We start from the raw sequence: 22,583 nt of genomic DNA, 5'->3' as shown, positions 1-22,583 counted from the left end.
CTCCCCCTCCCATTCTCTAGATGACATGTCCATCATGGGCCTCCTGCACTGCCACAATGATGCCACCCGAAGGTTGCAGGAACAGCAACTCATATTGCGCCTGGGAACCCTGCAGCCTAATGGTATCAATGTGGACTTCACCAGATTCAAAATCTCCCCTTCCCCCACCGCATCCCTAAACCAGCCCAGTTCGTCCCCTCCCCCCACTGCACCACACAACCAGCCCAGCTCTTCCCCCACACCCACTGCATCCCAAAACCAGTCCAACCTGTCTCTGCCTCCCTAACCGGTTCTTCCTCTCACCCATCCCTTCCTCCCACCCCAAGCCGCACCCCCATCTACCTACTAACCTCATCCCACCTCCTTGACCTGTCCGTCTTCCCTGGACTGACCTATCCCCTCCCTACCTCCCCACCTATACTCTCTCCACCTGTCTTCTTTACTCTCCATCTTCGGTCCGCCTCCCCCTCTCTCCCTATTTATTCCAGTTCCCTCTCCCCATCCCCCTCTCTGATGAAGGGTCTAGGCCCGAAACGTCAGCTTTTGTGCTCCTGAGATGCTGCGTGGCCTGCTGTGTTCATCCAGCCTCACATTTTATTATCTAGGAGGCCTAAGGTGCATTTGTTTTAATGTGAGAAGTGTAGTAGGTAAGGCAGATGAACCTAGTGCATGGATTAGTACCTGGGAGCATGATATTATTGCTATTAGTGAGACTTGGTTGAGGGAAGGGCAAGATTGGCAACTAAATATCCCAAGATATAGATGCTTCAGGCAGGATAGAGAGGGAGGTAAAAGGGGTGGAGTAGTTGCATTACTGGTCAAAGAGGATATTGCTGCTCTGCTGATGTAGGACACTATGGAGGACTCGAGCAGTGAGGCAATATGGGCAGCGCTCAGAAATAGGAAGGATGCAGTAACAATGTTGGGGCTGTAACTACAGGCCTCCCAACAGCGAGCGTGAGATAGAGGCACAAATATGTAGACAGATTATGGAAAGATGTAGGAGCAACAGGGTCGTGGAGATGGGTGATGTTAATTTTCCCAACATTGACGGGGATTCACTCAGTGTCAGGGGTTTAGATGGAGCAGAATTTGTAAGGAGCATCCAGGGGGGTTTTCTAGAGCAGTATGTAAATAGTCCAACTCGGGAAAGAGCCACACTGGACCTGGTGTTGGGGAATGAGCCCGGCCAGGTGGTTGAAGTTTCAGTTGGGGATTACTTTGGGAATAGTGATCACAATTCTGCAAGTTTTAGAATGCTGATGGGCAAAGACGAGAGTGGTCCTAAAGGAAGAGTGCTGAACTAGGGGAAGGTCAACTATAGCAATATTCGACAGGACCTGGGGAATGTGGATTGGGAAAAGTTGTTTGAGGGTAAATCCACAGTGGGAGGCTTTGAAAGAGAGGTTGTTTAGAGTGCAGGACAAACATGTCCCTGTGAAAATGAGGGATAGAAAGGGCAAGATTAGGGAACCATGGATGACAGGTGAAATTGTGAGACTAACAGAGAGGAAAAGGTAAGCATACCTAAGGTCCAGGCGACTGAAAACAGATGAAGCTTTGGAAGAATATCAGGAAATCAGGACCAATCTGAAACGAAGAATTAAGAGGGCCAAAAGGGGTCATGAAATATCTTTAGCAAACAGGGTGAAGGAAAATCCCAAAGCCTTTTATTTATACGTAAGGAGCAAGAGGGTAACTAGAGGAAGGATTGGCCCACTCAAGGACAAAGGAGGGAAGTTATGTGAGGAGTCAGAGAAACTGAGTGAGATTCTTAACGAGTACTTTGCATCGGTATTCACTGAGGAGAGGGACATGATGGATGTTGAGGTTAGGGACAGATGTTTGATTACTCTAGATCAAGTCGGCATAAGGAGGGGGGAAGTGTTGGGTATTCTAAAAGACATTAAGGTGGACAAGTCCCCAGGTCCGGATGGGATCTATCCCAGGTTACTGAGGGAAGCGAGAGAGGAAACAGCTGGGGCCTTAACAGATATCTTTGCAGCATCCTTAGACACGGGCGAGGTCCCAGAGGACTGGAGAATTGCTAATGTTGTCCCCTTGTTTAAGATGGGTGGCAGGGATAATCCAGGTAATTATCGATCGGTGAGCCTGACGTCAGTGGTAGGGAAGCTGCTGGAGAAGATACTGAGGGATAGGATCTATTCCCATTTGGAAGAAAATGGGCTTATCAGTGATAGGCAACCTGGTTTTGTGCAGGGAAGGTCATGTCTTACCAACTTTGATAGAATTCTTCGAGGACGTGACAAGGTTGATTGAGGGAAAGGCTGTAGATGTCATATACATGGACTTCAGTAAGGTGTTTGATAAGTTTCCCCATGGCAGGCTGATGGAGAAAGTGAAGTCACATGGGGTCCAGGGTGTGCTAGCTAGATGGATTTTAAAAAAACTGGCTGGGCAACAGGAGACAGTAGTAGTGGAAGGGCGTTGCTCAAATTGGAAACCAGTGACCAGTGGTGTTCCACAGGGATCTGTACTGGGACCACTGTTTGTGATTTACATAAATGATTTGGCGGAAGGTGTAGGTGGTCTGATTAGCAAGTTTGCAGATGACACGACGCTTGGTGGAGTAGCAGGTAGTGAAGGGGACTGTCAGAGATTACAGCAGAATATAGATAGATTGGAGAGTTGGGCAGATAAATGATAGATGGAGTTCAATCCGGGCAAATGTGAGATGATGCAGTTTGGAAGATCTAATTCAAGTGTGAACTATACAGTATATGGAAAAGTCCTGGGGAAAATTGATGAACAGAGAGATCTGGGTGTTCAGGTCCATTGTTCCCTGAAGGTGGCGACGCAGGTCAATAGGGTGGTCAAGAAGGCATACGGCATGCTTTCCTTCATCAGACCGGGTATTGAGTACGAGAGTTGGCAGGTCATCTTATAGTGTATAAGACTTCAGTTCGGCCACATTTGGAGTACTGTGTACAGTTCTGTTCGCCACGTTACCAAAAGGATGTGGATGCTTTGGAGAGGGTGCAAAGGAGGTTCACCAGGATGTTGCCTGGTATGGAGGGTGCTAACTATGAAGACAGGTTGAGTACATTAGGAGTATTTTCATTAGAAAGACGGAGATTGAGGGGGAACCTGATTGAGGTCTACAAAATCATGAGGGTTATAGACAGGGTGGATAGCAAAAAGCTTTTTCCCAGCGTGGGGGACTCAATTACTAGGGGTCATGAGTTCAAAGTGAGAGGAGGAAAGTTTAAGGGAGATATGCATGGAAAGTTCTTTACACAGAGGGCAGTGGGTACCTGGAATGCGCTGCTAGAGGAGGTGGTAGATGCAGACACGTTAGAGTCTTTTAAGATATATCTGGACAGGTACATGGATGGGCAGGGAGCAGAGGGATATAGATCCTTGCAAAATAGCAAACAGGTTTAGGCAGAGGATCTTGATTGGTGCAGGCTTGGAGGGCCGAAGGGCCTGTTCCCATGCTAATTTTCTTTGTTAAGCGTTCTTTCTTTCTTTGTTATACCCAGAATATTATGAACCGATTTGGTCTCCTTATCTAAGGAAGGAGTACTGCATGAACTCAGAGACAGGTTTGTGGGATAAAGGGGTTGTCTCCTGAGTAAATGAGTCGATGAGGCTGATATGAGGCCTGGAGTTTAGAGGAATGAGAGGCTGCTTCATTGAAATGTTTCAAATTCTCAAGGTCTTTTTTCAGAGTTAATGCATTTGTCCTTACAAACGCGTTCTTCAATCCTCCAGCATCGTCTCCAGATCCAGGGAAGACTGAAAGGCTAGGGCCTCTGCTATTCCTAGATGCACTTCCTTTAAACTTCTTGGATGCATCCCACCCAGTCCCAGTGCCAATCACCTCTAAATACCAAGAGCTTATCCAATAACTTCTCCTTCTATGTTTTAAACCCTCCTGATAGCAAATTTCTTCCTCAGTCACCATGGCCTGGCTAATATCTGCTGCTAATCCCAAATATAAAATATTGATCTGATGACTCTGCCTTGCTTCTTGCCTCCATGTGTAAGTTTCCTTTCTGGTCCTACCCCCTTCTTTTAACGCCCTCTTCATGTGTATGTGCCAAGGGAAGACTGGATTCACTTTTTAGTCTGTTAGCTTCCAGTCTTTTCTCATCATTCCTCTTTGCTTCTGTTGTTTTTTTAACGCCTTTCAGAACATTGGACACAAGATTGGCTTGAAGGTCGGAGACAGAAGGTGATGGTGGAGGGTTGTTTTTTGGACTGGAGGATGGAGTTTAATTTAGATAGATGTGAGGTGCTGCATTTTGGTAAGGCAAATCAAGGCAGGACTGATACACTTAATGGTGAGGTCCTAGGGAGTGTTGCCGAATAAAGAGACCCTGGAGCGCAGGTTCATAGTTCCTGCAAGTGGAGTGCCATGTAGCCAGGACAGTGAGGAAGGTGTTTGGTACGCTTGCCTTTATCGGTCAGTGCATTGAGTAGAGGAGTTGGGAGCCCATGTTGTGGCTGTACAGGACATTGGTTAGGGCCACTTTTGGAATACTGCATGCAATTCTGTTTCTTTACTGTAGGAGGGATGTTGTTAAACTTGAAAGGGTTTCAGAAAAGACTTACAAGGATGTTGCCAGGGGTTTTTTTTGCCTTTTGAGGGAACATGCTTTTATTGTACCCAAACCATCTCTTCTATGAAGGTGGAAGGTTCACTTGGCTGATGCCAGGTATGGAGGGTATGTACCAGCACGGTCTTCTGAGGAGGGGTTGGGCCTGTACCCATTGGAGTTTAGAAGAATGAGAGGCAACTTTGTGGAAAAGTACAAGATTTGTTGGGGATTGACAGGGTAGATGTGGAAAGGTTGCTTCCTCTTGTGGATGACTGTAGGACCAGAGGCATAATCTTGCAATAAGGGATCACACATATAAGACAGAGATGAGAAGGATATTCCTGTTTCAGAGAGTAGTAGATCTGTGCAATTGGCTGGTGTATACAATGGACAGGTTATCAATCATAAAGGAATGAAGGGTTATGGAGAAAAGGCGGGAGAATAGAGTTAGGATTGTCAGATCAGCCATGATCTCAATGGGCTGAATGGCCTAAACCTGCTACTATCTCTGATAGTTTTATGGTCTAGCCCATTGTTCAGCTCCTGTTTCTCTGCCCAGTTATTGTCTTGGTTCCATCTTTAACTCGTTGAAATTGGCTCTCTCCCAGATGATTATTCTTAAGCTGGTTTGTTCATTGTTGTTTTCCAAATTTCTCCTGAAATTTATCATTCCCTGTTCCTTCAGTATTCCTCATACACACCTGATCTCCTTGGCCTACCTTCTTCCCAAGAATCTCCTTTCATGTGGAATTGGATACAAATGGCTGTAGAAAATTCTCCTGAACTCTGTCTAAGAATCCTTGTCCCTCTCTGCCCTTGACGTGAATGCTATCCCAGTCTATTTTCAAGTAATTAAGGTCGCCCACTATAACTAGTGCATAATGCTTGCACTTCCCGGTAATGTCCTTGCAGATTTCATTCCTCTACATCATTCTGATGTAGACTACACTGAGCAGTCTAATCTTTTTGTTCACCTAGCATGAGCCGATTCAGTTGGGACCTTAAACTCTCTGAGACATCCTCTGTCTCCAGTATAGCTATGGTTTTCTTCTCTAACTTTCCCACCTTTCCTGTACACCCTGTACTAGGAATATCTAATTCTTACTTGAGCCACAAAGCTATAATTCCACACAATACTCTGAGCCTGTTGCACAACCTGATTCCGATTTTTTTTATTTCTCTCTTTCCTCAGCGGCCCCCCCCCCCCCCGTGATCTTACTCTGCTGTGTTCTAGTGCTGTCCATCCCTCAGTATTACTGTCTAACATTCTCTCTTGCAGAGTTAGTTTAAACCCTCCCCATCAGCACTGACTATACAGCCCACACAGAACTTTGGCTCAGTTCTGTTTAGGTGTCATCTCCCCACAGAGCCAGTCCTGGTACCATATTCTAGCTTGAATGTGCCTTGTTTAGTCCTCTCATCTAAAACTGTACAAATTGGTAGTAGCTGAAACCTATATATCTATCTCTGCGGCAGCCTGCTCATTATAGACAGAATGCAAATGCAACAAGATCTGGACAATATCCAGGTTTGGGCTGACAAGTGGCAAGTGACATTCGCGCCACACAAATGCCAGGCTGTGACCATCACCAATAAGAGACAATCTAACCACCATCCCTTGGGATTCAATGGTGTTACCATCACTGAATCCCCCACTATCAACATCCTGGGGGTTATCACTAACTAGAAACTCAACTGGACTCACCACATAAACACAGGGACTAGAAGAGCTGGCCAGAGGCTAGGAATACTGCAGCACTTAACTCACCTCCTGACTCCTCAAAGCCTGCCCACCATCTCCAAGGCACAAGTCAGGAGTCTGATGGAATACTCCCCACTTGCCTGTGGGGAGTGCAGCCCCAACAACACTCTAGAAGCTCAACACCATCCAGGACAAAGCAGCCGTTTAATTGGCACTACACCCACAAGCATCCACTCCCTCCACCACCGACACTCAGTCACAGCAGTGTGTACTATCTACAAGATGCACTGCAGAAATTCACCAAAGATCCTCAGGCAGCACCTTCCAAACCCACGACCATTTCCATCCAGAAGGACAAGGGCAGCAGATAAACGGGAATGTCACCACCTCCAATTTCCCCTCCAAGTCACTCACAATCCTGACTTGGAAATATATTGCCGTTACTTCTCTGTCCCTGGGTCAAAATCCTGGAATTCCCTCCCTAATGGCATTGTGGGTCAACCCACAGGAGGAGGACTGCAGCAGCTCAAGAAGGCAGCTCACCCCCACCTTCTCAAGGGGCAGCTTGGGATGGGCAAGAAATGCTGGCCAGCCAGTGATGCCCATGTCCCACAAATGAATAGAAAATAAAATTACCAATGCTGCAGGAATTGGCTGGGATACTGCTAAAGCAATCCTCAGAGAAACAGTACTGACTCATTCGGTCTCCCTGCTACAGGAAGGATATTATTAAATTGGAGAGGGCTCAGAAAAGATTTATCAGGATATTGTCGGAAAGCAAGGTTTTAGTTATAAATATAGGCTGAGACTTTTTTCACTGGAGTTTAGGAGATTGAGGAGTGACCTTATAGAGGTTTATAAAATCATGAGGGGGATAGATAAGAGATAATGGGAACTGCAGATGCTGGAGATTCCAAGATAATAAAATGTGAAGCTGGATGAACACAGCAGGCCAAGCAGCATCTCAGGAGGATAGATAAGGTCTTTTCCCCAGGGTAAGGGAGTTTGAATCTAAGGGCCATATTTATAAGGTGAGAGGAGAAAGATTTCTAAAGGGTGAGGGCCAACTTTTTTACACAGAGACTGGTTCGTGTGTGGAGTGAACTTCTAGAGGAAATGGTGAATGCAGGTATATTACAACATTTAAAAGATATTTGGATTAATACATGAACAGGAACGGTTTGGATGGAAGTCGGCCAAGCAGTTGGGACTAGGTTAGTTTGGGTTTATGTTTGGAATGGATGAGTTGGACCAGAGGATCTGTTTCCATGCTGGATGACTCTATGACTATATATTTTTTGCCATTTCTCTTGGACTGATGTGAAAATACGGACGATTTGGGGGTAGAAAGGCTGTTTGGCTGACAGTCCAGCATCGTGGGTATAGTGCCCCCTAGCTTTCCCACTGTCTTAGGAAGGCAGTGAGTCTCAGGAATGTATTACATGACTAATAGCTGGAGCATGGGGACAATTACAGGATGACAGCCATCATTCTCCAAACTTTTTCCGTCAATGTCCTTGAATCTGGAGGAAGGTTTTGGTGTCGAGGTGCCGTTAGGCAATTGTGACATTGTGGGCTTGTGATATTGGTCAAGGGATTCGCGTTGACCAGGAAACCTGGGAATACCTCTCTGCTCTTCAAAATAACATTGAGGCATAAATAGGTTTGTTAAGGGAGCTTGACAGGGTAAGTACCGAGAGGATGTTTCTCCTCTTGGGAGAGTTCAGGACCAGAGGGACTTGTCTCAGACTAAAGGAGCGACAATTTAAGACTGAGGTGAGGAAGAATTTCTTCTCTCAGAAGGTTGAAGTGTTTGGAACAGCTCGCTGCAGAGACCTGTGGGGATAAAGTCCTGTGTATATTTAAGCCTGGGAACTTGATTAATCAGGGAATCAGAGGTTATGGGGAAAGGACAGGAATGAAGAGAGAGGAATGTCGGATCAGCCATCATCCTATTGAATGGTACAGCAGGCTGAAGGGGCCAAACGGTGCTATGGTCTAATGGTCTTGTTCAATCTGTTGCCCATTACGTCTAGCCGAAAGGGGCTATAGTTTAATACCGTCTAACAGTGCTGCACTTCCCTTGGTGCTGAGAGTTGGCCTGACGTTTGGCCTAGATCTCTGGAATAGGACTCATCAGTTCCCGTTTAATCGCAGCTTTTGTTCCTCCCACATAGGAATCCCTTTGCTGGAGGCTGAGTCCGAGTCTGCAGCACACCAGCCAACTACTCAGAGCTGACAGTCTGCACCACAACACGGAGACCAGGCCATGACCAAGCCCTTCACCATGGATTCCAAATCCATACTTTGCTAGTAACAAAGACCCAGCGCAAAGATTTAGTGAACTCCTGCCCACCGCAAGAATTATTGTTTATTGACTGTCTATCTGCTGCTGGCCACAGCTGGAATGTTGACAGCTCTCCCAGGCTGCATTTCCGAATCAGGTCTTTGGGTGTCGAAGATTTTGAAAGGAGAACCGGGAGTGGATGTTTTGTGAAGCTGGCACATCACAAAGCAGCAGAGCGACTAAAACAAACTCACATCGTCGCAGTGTGTACTTGAAGGATTGTGTGTAATGGGGGAAGGGGTGCACTAAGGTCAGCAGACAGCAAATTCCAACATGTCCAGCTATAAAAACCAAACTCAAGGTGAGAGACAATGGGAGAATGTAACCAGAGTAATCCCAACACTCACAGGGAAGCAACTCCTTCACCCAGTAATCCCTATCACTGAGAGTAATCCCCATTACTGAGAGTAATCCCCCATGACTGAGAGTAATCCCCATTACTCAGAGTAATCCCCCATGACTGAGAGTAATCCCCATTACTGAGAGTAATCCTCCATGACTGAGAGTAATCCCCCATTACTCAGAGTAATCCCCCCTACTGAGAGTAATCACCATGACTGAGATTGATCCCCCATTACTGAGATTAATCCCCCGTTACTGAGATTAATCCCCCATTACTGAGGTTAATCTCTCATTACTGAGATTAATCCCCCATTACTAAGAGTAATTCCCATTACCGAGAGTTGCCCCCATTACCAAGATTAATTAGTGAGATTAATCCCCATTACTGAGAGTTATCCCCATTACTGAGAGTTATCCCCATTACTGAGAGTAATCCCCCATTACTGATATTAATTCCCCCATTACTGAGAGGAATTCCCATTACTGAGAGTTACTCCCATTACTGATATTAATCCCCCATTACTGACAGTAATTACCATAACTGAGTTACCCCATTACCTGAGCGTAATCCCCATTACTGACAGTTATCCCCATCACTGAGATTAATCACCGTTACTGAGAGTGAACCCCGTTTCTCAGAACAAGGTCCAATTACTGTGGGAAGATTCCCTCTTTACTGGGACCAAATTTCTGTTACTGAGAGTAACAACCTGGTACTCAGGCTTATACCAAAGTGCTAAGAGTAACATATATCACCGGGTATAACAACCTATTATTGAGAACTAAAGCACCATAATTGAGATTAAGATCTCTATTAGTACAAGTAACATCACCACAATGGACAGTAATACTCCGTTACTGAGAGAAAACTCCCCCTGCCCCCAACCCAACATTGTCTGCAGGAAATCATGTCTCACAAACTTGAGTTAAATGCTTGAGGATGTAACCAAAAAGATTGATGAGGGCAGAGCAGTAGATGTTGTTTACTTAGATTTTAATGAAGCCTCATGGTAGACTAATTAGTAATGTTAGATCACATGGGACCCAGGGCGAGCCTGCCATTTTTTATACAAAATTGGCTTTACAGTAGAAAACAGAGGGCGGAGGGTTGCTTTTCAGACTGGAGCCCTGTGACCAGTGGTGTGCCACAAGGATCGGTTCTGGTCCACTTTTGTTTCTAGTTTATAGAAATGATTTGGATGAGAATATAGGAGGCATGGTTAGTAAGTTTGTGGATAACACCAAAATCGGTGGCATAGTGGACAGTGAAGAGGGTTATCTCGGATTATAAAGAGATGTTGATCAAATCTGTCAATAGCTTGAAAAATGGCAGTTGGAGTTCAATCTGGATAAGTGTGAGATGTTGCGTTTTGGTCCAACAAACAAATGCAAGACTAATCCAGCTAATGGTGGGGCCCCATGTGGTGTTGTAGAACAGAGGGACCTAGGGCTTCAAATACATAATTCTTTGAAATTTGTGTCACAAGTAGACGAGGTGGTTAAAAAGGCGTTTAAGATAACAAAGTGTGGATCTGGATGAGCACAGCAGGCCAAGCAGCATCTTAGGAGCACAAAAGCTGACGTTTTGGGCCGAGAGGGTAGGCCTGCTGTGTTCATCCAGCTCCACACTTTGTTATCTTGGATTCTCCAGCATCTGCAGTTCCCGTTATCTCTAAAAAGGCGTTTACCTGCTGGCATTTATTGCTCAGCCCCGTGAATTCAGAAGCTGGGGTTGGGGGGGGGGGGGGGGGGGGGTCACATTGTGTTTGTACAGGATATTGGGGAGGCCCCTTCTGGAGAACTGTGTGCGGTTCTGGCCACCCAGTTATAGGAAGGATGTTATTAAACAGGAGAGGGTTCAGAAAAGATTTACCAGGATATTGCCGGGAATTGAGGGTTTGAGATATAAAAATGGGCTGGGCTTGGGATGTTGAGGAATGACCTTATAGAGATTTATAAAATCATGAGGGGCACAGATAAGGTCTATTCCCCAGAGGGGGGGAGTTCAAAACTAATTGGTATTTATTTAAGGTGAGAGAAAAAAGATTTAAAAGGGACATGAGGGCCAACCTTCTCTACACAGAGATTGATTTGTGTGTGGAATGAGCTGTCAGAGGCAGTGTGGGTCTGGGTACAGTTACAATGTTTAAAATCTTTTGGATAAGTACAAGAATAGGAATGGGTTAGAGGGATAAGGCCAAATGCAGGCAGGTGGGAGTAGGTTAGTTTGGGAACACAGTCGGTATGGACTGGTTGGAGTGAAGGATGTTGTATAACTCTATGGCAATTGGGAGTGTCGCCCCACTACAGAGAGTAAACCCTCCATCACTGAGAGTAACAACCAATTACTGAGAATAAAACCACCCATTACTGAGAGACGTCAATCCCACCCGCTCCCCCCCAACCCCAACTTCACTCTGTGCCAATGACAACACAGCTGGGTAGCATTACAGTCAAAACAGCGAAACTGAGACAGTCATTCTTTCCACACACACACAGACACACACTCTCTCTCACGCACACACAAACACACACTCTCTCACACACACTCACTCTCTCTCACACACATGCACACACACACACACACAAATAGTCTCACAGACACACACAGTCACACATACACACAGTCTCACACATACATGCACACAGTCTCAAACACACGCACAGTTGCACACATGCATGTAGTCACACACACATGTAGTCACACGCATGTAACACACACAGTCACACATACACGCAGTCACACACACACAGTCACACATACACACAGTCACACATACACACACATACACACACACACACAGACACACACACAGACACACACACACACACAGACACACACACACATACACACCCACACACACACACACATACACACACGCACACTCTCTCTCTCTCTCTCTCACACACACACACACACACACAATCACATACACACACATACATACACACACACACACACAGACACACACACACACACACACAGACACACACACACAGACACACACACAGACACACACACACATACACACCCACACACACACGCACACTCTCTCTCTCTCACACACACACACACACACAATCACATACACACACATACATACACACACACACACACAGACACACACACACACACACGCGCAGATGCACATATTAAGTATATTTTGCTGCAGTTCCAAGGTCCGCATTAATATTTTAAATGTAATATATTTCTATTATATTAATAAAAAATAAAAACAAATGAAAAACCCATGGGAACTGAATTTTGAATTCTTCCTTTAAATCACTTCTGGAATCCACAGCACAGATTTTCCAGCTTTACAGTCCCAGTTGGAAACCATAATTTCCAGTTTCACTCAGTTTCTGTGTGCAAAAGGAAATCATTCATTATGCGGGGTACGATGTAGTGTTTAGCTGTTAGTGCTTGTTAGGACAGGGCTAATGTGGTGTTCAGCTGATTCTTAATGTTTATTAGGACAGGTTCTCAATGAGATACCACAGTCGTCCCGAGGAGGACTGTGCAGTGGTCACTATTTCTGATATTGTCAGGGGTAACCGTCGCACAGTCCTTTTGGAGATGACATCCCAGCTTCACATTGAGAATAACCTTCATCATGCTGTGTGGCACTTTAACCATGCTAAATGGGACAGACTACAAGCAAACCTAGCAACTCAAGACTGGGCATCTATGAGGCGCTGTGGGCCATCAACAGCCGAATTGTACTCCAGTGCAATCTGTAACCTCATGCCCGACATATCCCCCACTGAACTTTCTTTACACAGAGAGTTGTGAGAGCATGGAATGCATTGCCAGCAGCAGTTGTGGAAGCAAGGTCATTGGGGTTATTTAAGAGACTGCTGGACATGCATATGGTCACAGAAATTTGACGGTGCATACATGAGAATCAATGGTCGGCACAACATTGTGGGCTGAAGGGCCTGTTCTGTGCTGTACTGTTCTATGTTCTATGTTCTATGAACCACTACCATCAAGCCAGGGATCAACCCTGGTTCAACGGACAGTGCAGGAGGGCATGCCAGGAGCAGCACCAGGCAGACCTGAAAATGAGGTGTCAACCTGGTGAAGCCACTGAACAGGACTACTTGCACACCAAACAGTTGAAAGCAGCCAGGGAGTCTCAGGGATGGTAAGAGCTCTGGGCGAGGTATATTTGGGGCAGCAGTGCAGTGTGTGCTAAGTTGGGGCATGTCAGTTTAATAGTGTATTTTTATTTATTCATGCACGGGACATGGGTGTCTCTGGGCCAGCATTTCTTGCCCATCCCTAGTTACCCCTTGAGAAGGTGGCAGTGAGCTGTCTTCTTGAACTGCTGCAGTCTTCCTGCTGTGGGTTGATCCACAATGCCATTAGGGAGTGAATTCCAGGATTTTGACCCAACAACAGTGAAGGAACGGAGATGTATTTCCACGTCAGGATGGTGAGTGGCTTGGAGTGGATGGTGTTCCCATGTATCTGCTGCTGTCATCCTTCCAGATGGAAGTGGTTGTGGGTTTGGAAGGTGCTGCCTGAGGATCTTTGGTGAATTTCTGCAGTGCATCTTGTTGAGCGCTGCTGAGTGTCGGTCAGTTGGGCTTTAAGATCATAATAAACAGGAATGGGTGTAAGCCACATGCCCCCTCAAGCCTGCTCTGTCTTTCAATAGGAGAATGGCTGATCTGACATTCCTCACATCCACTTTGCTGCTTTTTCCTCATGATTCTTTGCTTCCTCTACTGATCAAGAATCTACCTGTCTCAGTCTTAAATATACGTACGGACTCTGTACCCACAGCTCTCTGTGGCAAGGAGTTCCAAAGTTTCACAAGATGCATAGAGAAAAAATACCTTTCATCTCGGTCTTAAAACAGCATCCATTGATTCTGAGACAATGATTCTGGAGGGAGTGGGCACTTGTGAATGTTGAGCCAATCAACTGGTCTACTTTGTCCTGGATGGAGTCGAGCTTCTTGAGTGTTGTTGGGGCTGCACCCATCCAGGCAAGTGGGGAGTATTCCATCACACTCCTGACTTGTGCCTTGTAGATGGTGGGCAGGCTTTGAGGAGTCAGGAGGTGAGTTACTTGCTGCGGTATTCCCAGCTTCTGGCCTGCTCTCGTAACAATACTGTTTATGTGGTGAGTCCAGTCGAGTTTCTGGTCAATGGCAACCCCCAGGATGTTGATAGTGGGAGATTCAGTGATGGTAACACCATTAAATGTGGCTTGATTGTCTCTTATTGATAATGGTCAATGTCTAGTTTTGCGTGTGGTGTGAATGTTACTTGTCAGCCCAAGCCTGCATATTGCCCACGTTTGAACATGGACTGCTTCAGCATCTGCAATCTGTTTCTCTCTGTCCACTAATGCTGCCTGAGCCCCTATCTTTCTATGTTTGCTTTCTGTGTTTGTTTCAGATTGCTAACATCCAACTGAGACAGGGAATGGGATAATGTAGTTAACAAGTGAGTTCGGTAAGATACGGGGAGAAAAACTATATAGTCTGGCAGACCAAATCCCTCCAAAACCTCAATGTCATTCACACTATCCAATGGGTAGCAACTAATCCCCCTGTACAAAGTCTAGCTGTTAAATGACTTTATAAGTATTAGTGGATTGTGTGTTGCGTTATTGATAGTAACTTGCAGGACGTGTTTTGTGAATCTCGTATTTCACGTCATCTCATATTCTGGGTGTCAGGCAGCACTTTCGCTTTGTCACATTTTTTTTCGTTAATACACCCTCCTCTCATTCTTGCTTTTGGGAAAGGGAGGCAGCTTCAGTGTTTTTAGGGAAGCACAGAGGCTTTGGTTTGCCGGAAGCAGTTCTGTCAGAAGCATCCTGGAAAATAATATGAACTCAAAGGGATTCTCTCCATGTTTTTTTGCCTCGTGCTCCCCTTTTAATCTGTTCTACCCAGTACATTACAGCTGTCACATCACATCTGTCATCCTGTGCTGTAAATTTTTATCTGTTCATCTTTCCCACTAGCACACATTATTCTTTACTCTTGGCTCACATTGTCTTCAGTCTTTAATTTGCCATTGCCCCCTGGCCTTGGACTTTTCATTGTTTGCTTCCCAAACGCACCTCACATTCCCTCGCCATCCCTGCCCCTATCCTTTCCCCGCCTCCCCCCACTTTCCCGCCACCTCCCCCTCTCTTCCTCCCACCTCCCCCCCTTACCCCACCTCCTTCTCCATTCCCCACCTATCCTCCTTTCCCTATCATCGCCCTTCTTTCCCCCGTTCCCCTCTTTTCCCCACCTCCCCCTCCATTCCCCCACCTCCCCCTACTTTCCATCACATCCCCCTTCTTTCCCCACCTTCCCCTCCTATCTGGCCCTCCCCATCCTATACATAACCTCCCCCTCCTTTCCCCCATCTCCCCCAACATGCCCCCACCTCTCTGTCATTTCCCCTCCTACCCCTCCTTTCCCCAAAACTCCCACTCCTTTACGCCCACCTCCCCCTCCTATCCGCCCATACCCATCCTTTCCACCACCTCCCGCTCCTTTCCCCCAAAACACCCTCCTTTCACCCCTGCGTAACCCTCCTTCCCCCACTTCCCCATCCTTTCCCCCACCTTCCCCTCCGTTCCCCCACCTACCCCCCGTTCCCCAACCTCCCCCTCTTTTTCCGACCTCTCTCTCCTTTACACCCACCTCTCCCTCCTTTACACCCACCTCCCCTTCCTGTCCCCACCTTCCCCTCCTTACTCCCACCTCCCCCATCTTTCCCACTCCCCTTTCTTTCCCTCCACTTAGCTCTTCGTTCCCTCCACCTTACCCTCTTTCCCCAGCTCCCTCACCTTTCCCCCCACCCCATCCTGCCCTCCCTCTCCCTTCTTTCCCTCACCTCCCCCTTCTTTCCCTCACCTCCCCCTTCTTTCCCTCACCTTCCCCTCCTTTCCCCACTTACCCCTCATTTGCCCACCTCCCCCTCCCATCCCCCTCCCCTTCTTCCTCCCACTTCCCCCTGTTCTCACCTTTCTCTTTCTCAAACTGAAAAATGCGCAGCACACATCGATAGGTGTATGTTAGGCAAGACGCTTGAGAGACAGAAATCCAACATACAATTCTGCTTCGGACACAGTGTATTGAATTAGTTCAGTTTAGGGAACACCTGACCGACCTGGAGAGGGGGAATGTCGTTGTAATGAGGTCAGCCAAGTGGTCCTCAGAGAATATGAGTTCCCTGACTGGGGCTGTTAGCCTGGTCCAATTAGGGACCTCTGGCTAACATAGAAGAATGAAATGCCAGGGAAATAGGGCCCCTCTGAATGTCTGGCTCAGTGTGAGGCCATGCTATTCTCAAAGGCGTTATGTTTGTAAATAAAGGGTAATTGGGTTTGGGACACTGGGCTCTGATGAGTTATTTCAGTTTAGAGGAGATTTCCCTGAACAGTTCCAGGAATGAGGCTGGGTTTAGGGCAGGCGAGGGTGGGGAGTTAGCTTAAAGGTTAGATTAGACGAACTGAAGATTATTTTCCTTTTAAGCAAAGATTCAGAAGCAATATGATAGAAGTGTTTAAAATCATGACAGCTTTAGACAGAGCAAAGCTGTTCCCAGGAGCTGATCACAACAGGATTATGGGACATAGACAACATTTCCAGATCCTTCTCCCTGCCCAGTAAATGGCTCTGGAAATGGGTATATCCCCACAGTGCCAGAATCTAGCCTGCCTGAGAGGGCTGCTCTGCTTGAGCACAGGTTTTGTAAGCTGACCACAGGCAGATGGGAATGTTGTAATCGTCCCTTATTGTAGAAATGGTGCAATGTCAATGAGGAACTTGGATCTTGCATTGTTCCACAAGATGTTGCCATACTGAATTTCACTTGCCAATATTGACCTGGTATTTAGCTCCTTGTCCCCGAGAGCTGAGTGTTGCTTGTGTGATGTCCACATCATCTGACATTGCTCACTCTCAGTTCACTTAAACTCCTCATCACATAACTACGGTTAATAATGATTGGGACGAAACTGTAGTCCATTCATCTTCCTCATTGTCATCCCACTCATTCCCACTCTTCAACATCTCCCTCATTCCAGTTGAAGTTAACTTTCTTCTAAATTAGGATTTGGAGAGAAAAACAGGGTTAGTGTTTGAGTCCTGAAGAAGAGCCAAATCTGACTCTGTTTCTGTTTCTCCACAGAGACTCCCAGACCTGCTGAGTTCCTAGTGATCCTTCTGTGTTTAGCATCTGTAGGACTATGTGTTTCTTACATTGCACATTGTTCTTGTTCATCGCTAATCTGAACCCTAGGACATAAGAATTGCTATTAAATAAACATTCCTCCATTTGAAGATAATAAAATGTGAGGCTGGATGAACACAGCAGGCCAAGCAGCATCTCAGGAGCACAAAAGCTGATGTTTCGGGCCTAGACCCTTCATCACAGAGGGGGATGGGGGGAGGGAACTGGAATAAATAGGGAGAGAGGGGGAGGCGGACCGAAGATGGAGAGTCGGTCCGCCTCCCCCTCTCTCCCTATTTATTCCAGTTCCCAATCCCCATCCCCCTCTCTGATGAAGGGTCTAGGCCCGAAACGTCAGCTTTTGTGCTCCTGAGATGCTGCTTGGCCTGCTGTGTTCATCCAGCCTCACATTTTATTATCTTGGATTCTCCAGCATCTGCAGTTCCCATTATCTCTCATTCCTCCATTTGATCCACTTGGGCTGCGCTCATTTCCTGACATTAAATCCCGCAATATCTCCATACACATAACCTTTTAGTAATGTTGCCTGACACATAAATGTCTAAAGGAAAAGCACTGCGGATGCTGCAGATCTGAAATGAAAACAAAAAATGAGTTTGCAAAAGATGGCACGGTGGCACTGTGGTTAGCACTGCAGCCTCACAGCACCAGGGACCCGGGTTCGATTCCACCCTCGCGCGACTGTCTGTGTGGAGTTTGCACATTCTCCCCGTGTCTGCGTGGGTTTCCTCGGGGTGCTCCGGTTTCCTCCCACAGTCTGAAAATATACAGGCCAGGTGGATTGGCCATGCTAAATTGCCCGTAGAGTTCAGGGATGGGTAGGTTAGATATGGGAAGTTAAAGAATATGAGCATAGGAGGCATGGTTAGTAAATTAACATTTGACAACAAAGTTTGTGGTATAGTGGACAGTGAAAGAGACAGTGGGCCAAGGAGTGGCAGATGGAGTTTAATGCAAGGTGTTGCATTTTGGTAAAACAAACCAGGGCAGGACTTGCACAGTTACTGGTGAGGGTTTGGGGAGTGCTGTCAAACAGAGAGACTGAGGGGTGCAGTTACACACTTCCTGGAAAGTGGCGTCACCGGGAGACAGGGCGGTGAACAGGGTCTTTAACACACTTGCCTTCGCTGGTCAGCACATTGAGTATAGGAGTGCATGCCGTGGCTGGGCAGGAAATTGGTAAGATCATATTTGGAATACTGTGTGCAGTTCTGGTCTCCTTATTATAGGAAAGATATCATTAAACCGGGAAGGGGGAGAAAAGATTTACAGAGATGTTACTGAGACCGGAGGGTCTAAGTTATGAGGAGAGATTGGATAAGCTGGAACTTATTTCCCTGGAGCGTCAGATGCTGAGGGGGTGACCTAAACCTGGAGGTTTATAAAAACATGAGGGGCGTGCATAGGGTGAATAGTAAAGTTCTTTTCCCCAGGGTAGGGGAGTTCAAAACTAGAGGGCCATGGGTTTAAGGTAGTAGTGAAAAGGTTTAGAAGGGACCCTAAGGGGCAACTTTTTCACATGGAGGGTGGTGCGTGTATGGAACGAGCTGCCAGAGGAATTGGTGGAGGTGAGTACAGTTACAACATCTAAATGGCATTTGGACAGGTACATGGACAGGAAAGGTTTACAGGGATATGGGCCAAACGCAGGCAAGTGGGACCAGTTCAGTTTAGGAAACCTGGTTGCCATGGATGAGTTGGGCCGAAGGGTCTCTCTCCATACTGTATGACTCAATGACTCCATGGATGAACTCAGCAGGTCGGGCACATTTTTGTGAAGAAAGAGAATGTGCATTTCAGGTCATCACCTTCCATTAAATATATCAAACTCCGTGTTGAAATTTCAGCAGCTTTTTGTAGGTGACACAACCAGATTTTCACTTGCCTTTGTAAGAGAATTCGATCTCTGACCTTTGTCTCTGGGCAGCCTATCTCTGCTCTTGTCTACCAGACTTGCCACCAGAAGAAAGCATTTCTCTTTATCAACGCTGTTACCTCCTTTAACCAACCCGACATTTTAATTATCACATTATTTTCACGCCCTTACAAGTCTGTGTTGTTTGTAAAGAACTCAGCAAACCGTTTCTTCATTTCTATGTATCTGAGCGTGTGACCCAGATGCGGCACGTACTTATAAAGTTGATGTACACAGTTTAGAGAACCAGATGATCTAAATTCCTCAGTGATTCCACTTTTGGCAATGAGACAAAATCAGTTTGTACATCCCTTACTAAAGAGCAAACGCTGAGCTAACAGTCGGCGGTACAATTAATCCTTCCTTTACAGATACCAGGGGGGAGACTCACGGCCAACTGGTATTATCGCTAACTATAAATCCAAAGGCCCAAGTAACATTCTGGGGACCCTGAACTGAATCCTGCCACCGCAGATGGTAGAATTTTAATTAAAACAATATCTGGAATTGAGGCTTTAATGATGACCATGAATCCATCGCTGATTGTCAGAAAAACCCATTTGGCTCACTAATATCCTTTAGGGAAGGAAATTGCCATCCTTACCCGGTCCGGCCTATATGTGACTCCAAACCCCCAGCAATGTGGTTAGCTCTTAACTGCCCTCTGGGAAATTAGGAATGGGTAATGAATGCTGTCTGGTCAGCAACGCTCGCATCCTGTTAATGAATTTTAAAAAGAGCCTTTAGTTTTAAGAAGCCAGTGTTAGGTTGTGCCCCGTTTAGCCTGGGATCAGAAACCCGAGACTGACTCCTGGCCCTGCCTAACGAGGGAGGCCGGGAATATTTACAGTTGTTTAATCTGCATTGAGACCAAATTTGGCTCCTCTGTCCTGTTTATGTGCACGGTCCTATTTAGCCAAAAGTTAAGGAGCAGACACAGATTATGTGACCCAATGGGATATGCTTTTATTCCACGCAGGGATAAAATTGACCTTCAATGAGCCAACTCAGACTGCCATGTACTCTCAAACTGAGTTTGTGCTCTTTGTATCCAAACCCAGTTATAGCAGTCACCTTTTACCCAGTTAGAATCGCTGGTCAGATTGAGTGAAATGGATACATTCAAGGGATGTTCACCTGGGCCATCTCCAGCACATCCCTCACCTTCCTGGACCTCTCAGTCTCCACCTCAGGCAACCAGCTTGTAACTCATGTCCATTTCAAGCCCACCGACTCCCACAGCTACCTAGAATACTCCTCCTCCCACCCACCCTCCTGCAAAAATTCCATCCCCTATAGCCAATTCCTCCGCCTCTGCTGCATCTGCTCCCACGATGAGGCATTCCACTCCCGCACATCCCAGATGTCCAAGTTCTTTAAGGACCGCAACTTTCCCCCCACAGTGGTCGAGAACGCCCTTGACCGCGTCTCCCACATTTCCCGCAACACATCCCTCACACCCCGCCCCCGCCACAACCGCCCAAAGAGGATCCCCCTCGTTCTCACACACCACCCCACCAACCTCCGGATACAACGCATCATCCTCCCACACTTCCGCCATCTACAATCTGACCCCACCACCCAAGACATTTTTCCATCCCCACCCTTGTCTGCTTTCCGGAGAGACCACTCTCTCCGTGACTCCCTTGTTCGCTCTACACTGCCCTCCAACCCCACCACACCCGGCACCTTCCCCTGCAACCGCAGGAAATGCTACAATGCCCCCACACCTCCTCCCTCACCCCTATCCCAGGCCCCAAGATGACTTTCCACATTAAGCAGAGGTTCACCTGCACATCTGCCAATGTGGTATACTGCATCCACTGTACCCGGTGTGGCTTCCTCTACATTGGGGAAACCAAGCGGAGGCTTGGGGACTGCTTTGCAGAACACCTCTGCTTGGTTCACAATAAACAACTGCACCTCCCAGTCGCAAACCATTTCCACTCCCCCTCCCATTCTTTAGATGACATGTCCGTCATGGGCCTCCTGCAGTGCCACAATGATGCCACCCGAAGGTTGCAGGAACAGCAACTCATATTCCGCCTGGGAACCCTGCAGCCTAATGGTATCAATGTGGACTTCACCAGTTTCAAAATCTCCCCTTCCCCCACCGCATCCCAAAACCAGCCCAGTTCGTCCCCTCCCCCCACTGCACCACACAACCAGCCCAGCTCTTCCCCTCCACCCACTGCATCCCAAAACCAGCCCAGCCTGTTTCTGCCTCCCTAACCTGTTCTTCCTCTCACCCATCCCTTCCTCCCACCCCAAGCCGCACCTCCATCTCCTACCTACTAACCTCATCCCACCTCCTTGACCTGTCCGTCTTCCCTGGACTGACCTATCCCCTCCCTACCTCCCCACCTATACTCTCCGCTCCACCTATCTTCTTTTCTCTCCATCTTCGGTCCGCCTCCCCCTCTCTTCCTATTTATTCCAGAACTCTCACCCCATCCCCCTCTGTGATGAAGGGTCTAGGCCCGAAACGTCAGCTTTTGTGCTCCTGAGATGCTGCTGGGCCTGCTGTGTTCATCCAGCCTCACATTTGATTATCTTGGATTCTCCAGCATCTGCAGTTCCCATTATCACTCACACATTCAAGGGATAACTAGGTGAATACATTAGAGGGAAAAGAATAGAAAGATATATTGATGGGCCTTAACCGAGAGGACTGTGTGAAGAAGAAATGCCAGAATAAAGGCAAAATGCTGCAGAGGCTGGGAATCTGACACTAACACGGGGAATTATGGAGAAAATCAGAGTTACGTTGCCCAGAATCTGGTTTGCAGACTCTCTCAGAACGGTTTCACCAGCATTTTCTGTGTAAATACCAGAAGACATTAATTTCTCCTCTGTACCTTGAAGCAGCCAGAAATACAGAAGAGAGATTTCAGAGACTCAGAGGCCGAGGAGTCAGGGAAACCATTTCAGCTGAGAGTATCGATGAAGGTTCATGTTGCAATGACGTGTGATTGGCAAGAGGGTTCTGTCAAATTAAGTGAGTTAATATTGGAAATGTGGAAGAAACAAGAACACAGGAAGCAGGCTATTCACATCCTTGAACATTACATCAACGCCATGCAGGAAATTACAGTATGTACTTAGAGGGAGAGAAGAGACATACAGTCAGTAGTCATGTAGAGGGGCCTCATTTTAATCCTTCACTTGACATCTTTACTTCCGTTTTAATTTTTCAGAACTTGTTTTAGCTAATGCCCCAGGTTGGTTGTTTGAGTCAGGAGCTTGAACTATAAACAATAGGGTAACAGGGTTAGGGGCTTAGCACAGGGACAATATTCCTGAGCATGCTGGGGGAGGTGAGGGCAATTAAAATCTCTGTGGATAAGAATAAACACCAGACTATATTGTCAAAGCTATTGCCATGATATAAATCACTCAGGAATCTCTCACTTCAGGCCTGTTTTTTTTTAAACCATTTATCAGTTACAAATTCCTTTTCTTTGCTCACAGTGTGAGGGTGTCACTAACTGGGGCCAG

At 46.7% G+C, this 22,583-nt stretch overlaps 1 protein-coding gene across 4 annotated transcripts in view; it reads left to right on the top strand.

Moving 5' to 3' along the window:
- LOC125452346 (sushi domain-containing protein 4) overlaps nucleotides 1-22,583 on the top strand; it is a 218,145-nt gene that overhangs the window by 151,752 nt on the left and 43,810 nt on the right. Inside the window, exon 10 of one of the 4 annotated variants that reach the window (XM_059645152.1) lies at nucleotides 8,445-10,666. The exons of the other annotated variants lie outside the window; for them this stretch is intronic. Within the exon in view, the coding sequence (XP_059501135.1) occupies nucleotides 8,445-8,506 (62 nt within the window). The 3' untranslated portion in view covers nucleotides 8,507-10,666. Of the gene's footprint in view, nucleotides 1-8,444; nucleotides 10,667-22,583 lie in introns of those variants that run through there. 4 annotated transcript variants of the gene reach the window in all.

The sequence above is a fragment of the Stegostoma tigrinum genome, chromosome 4 (genome assembly GCF_030684315.1).
Source record: "Stegostoma tigrinum isolate sSteTig4 chromosome 4, sSteTig4.hap1, whole genome shotgun sequence".
NCBI classification, from domain to species: domain Eukaryota; kingdom Metazoa; phylum Chordata; class Chondrichthyes; order Orectolobiformes; family Stegostomatidae; genus Stegostoma; species Stegostoma tigrinum.
Note: the sequence above shows the minus strand (reverse complement) of the source record. Positions and strands in the feature narration are given on the sequence as shown.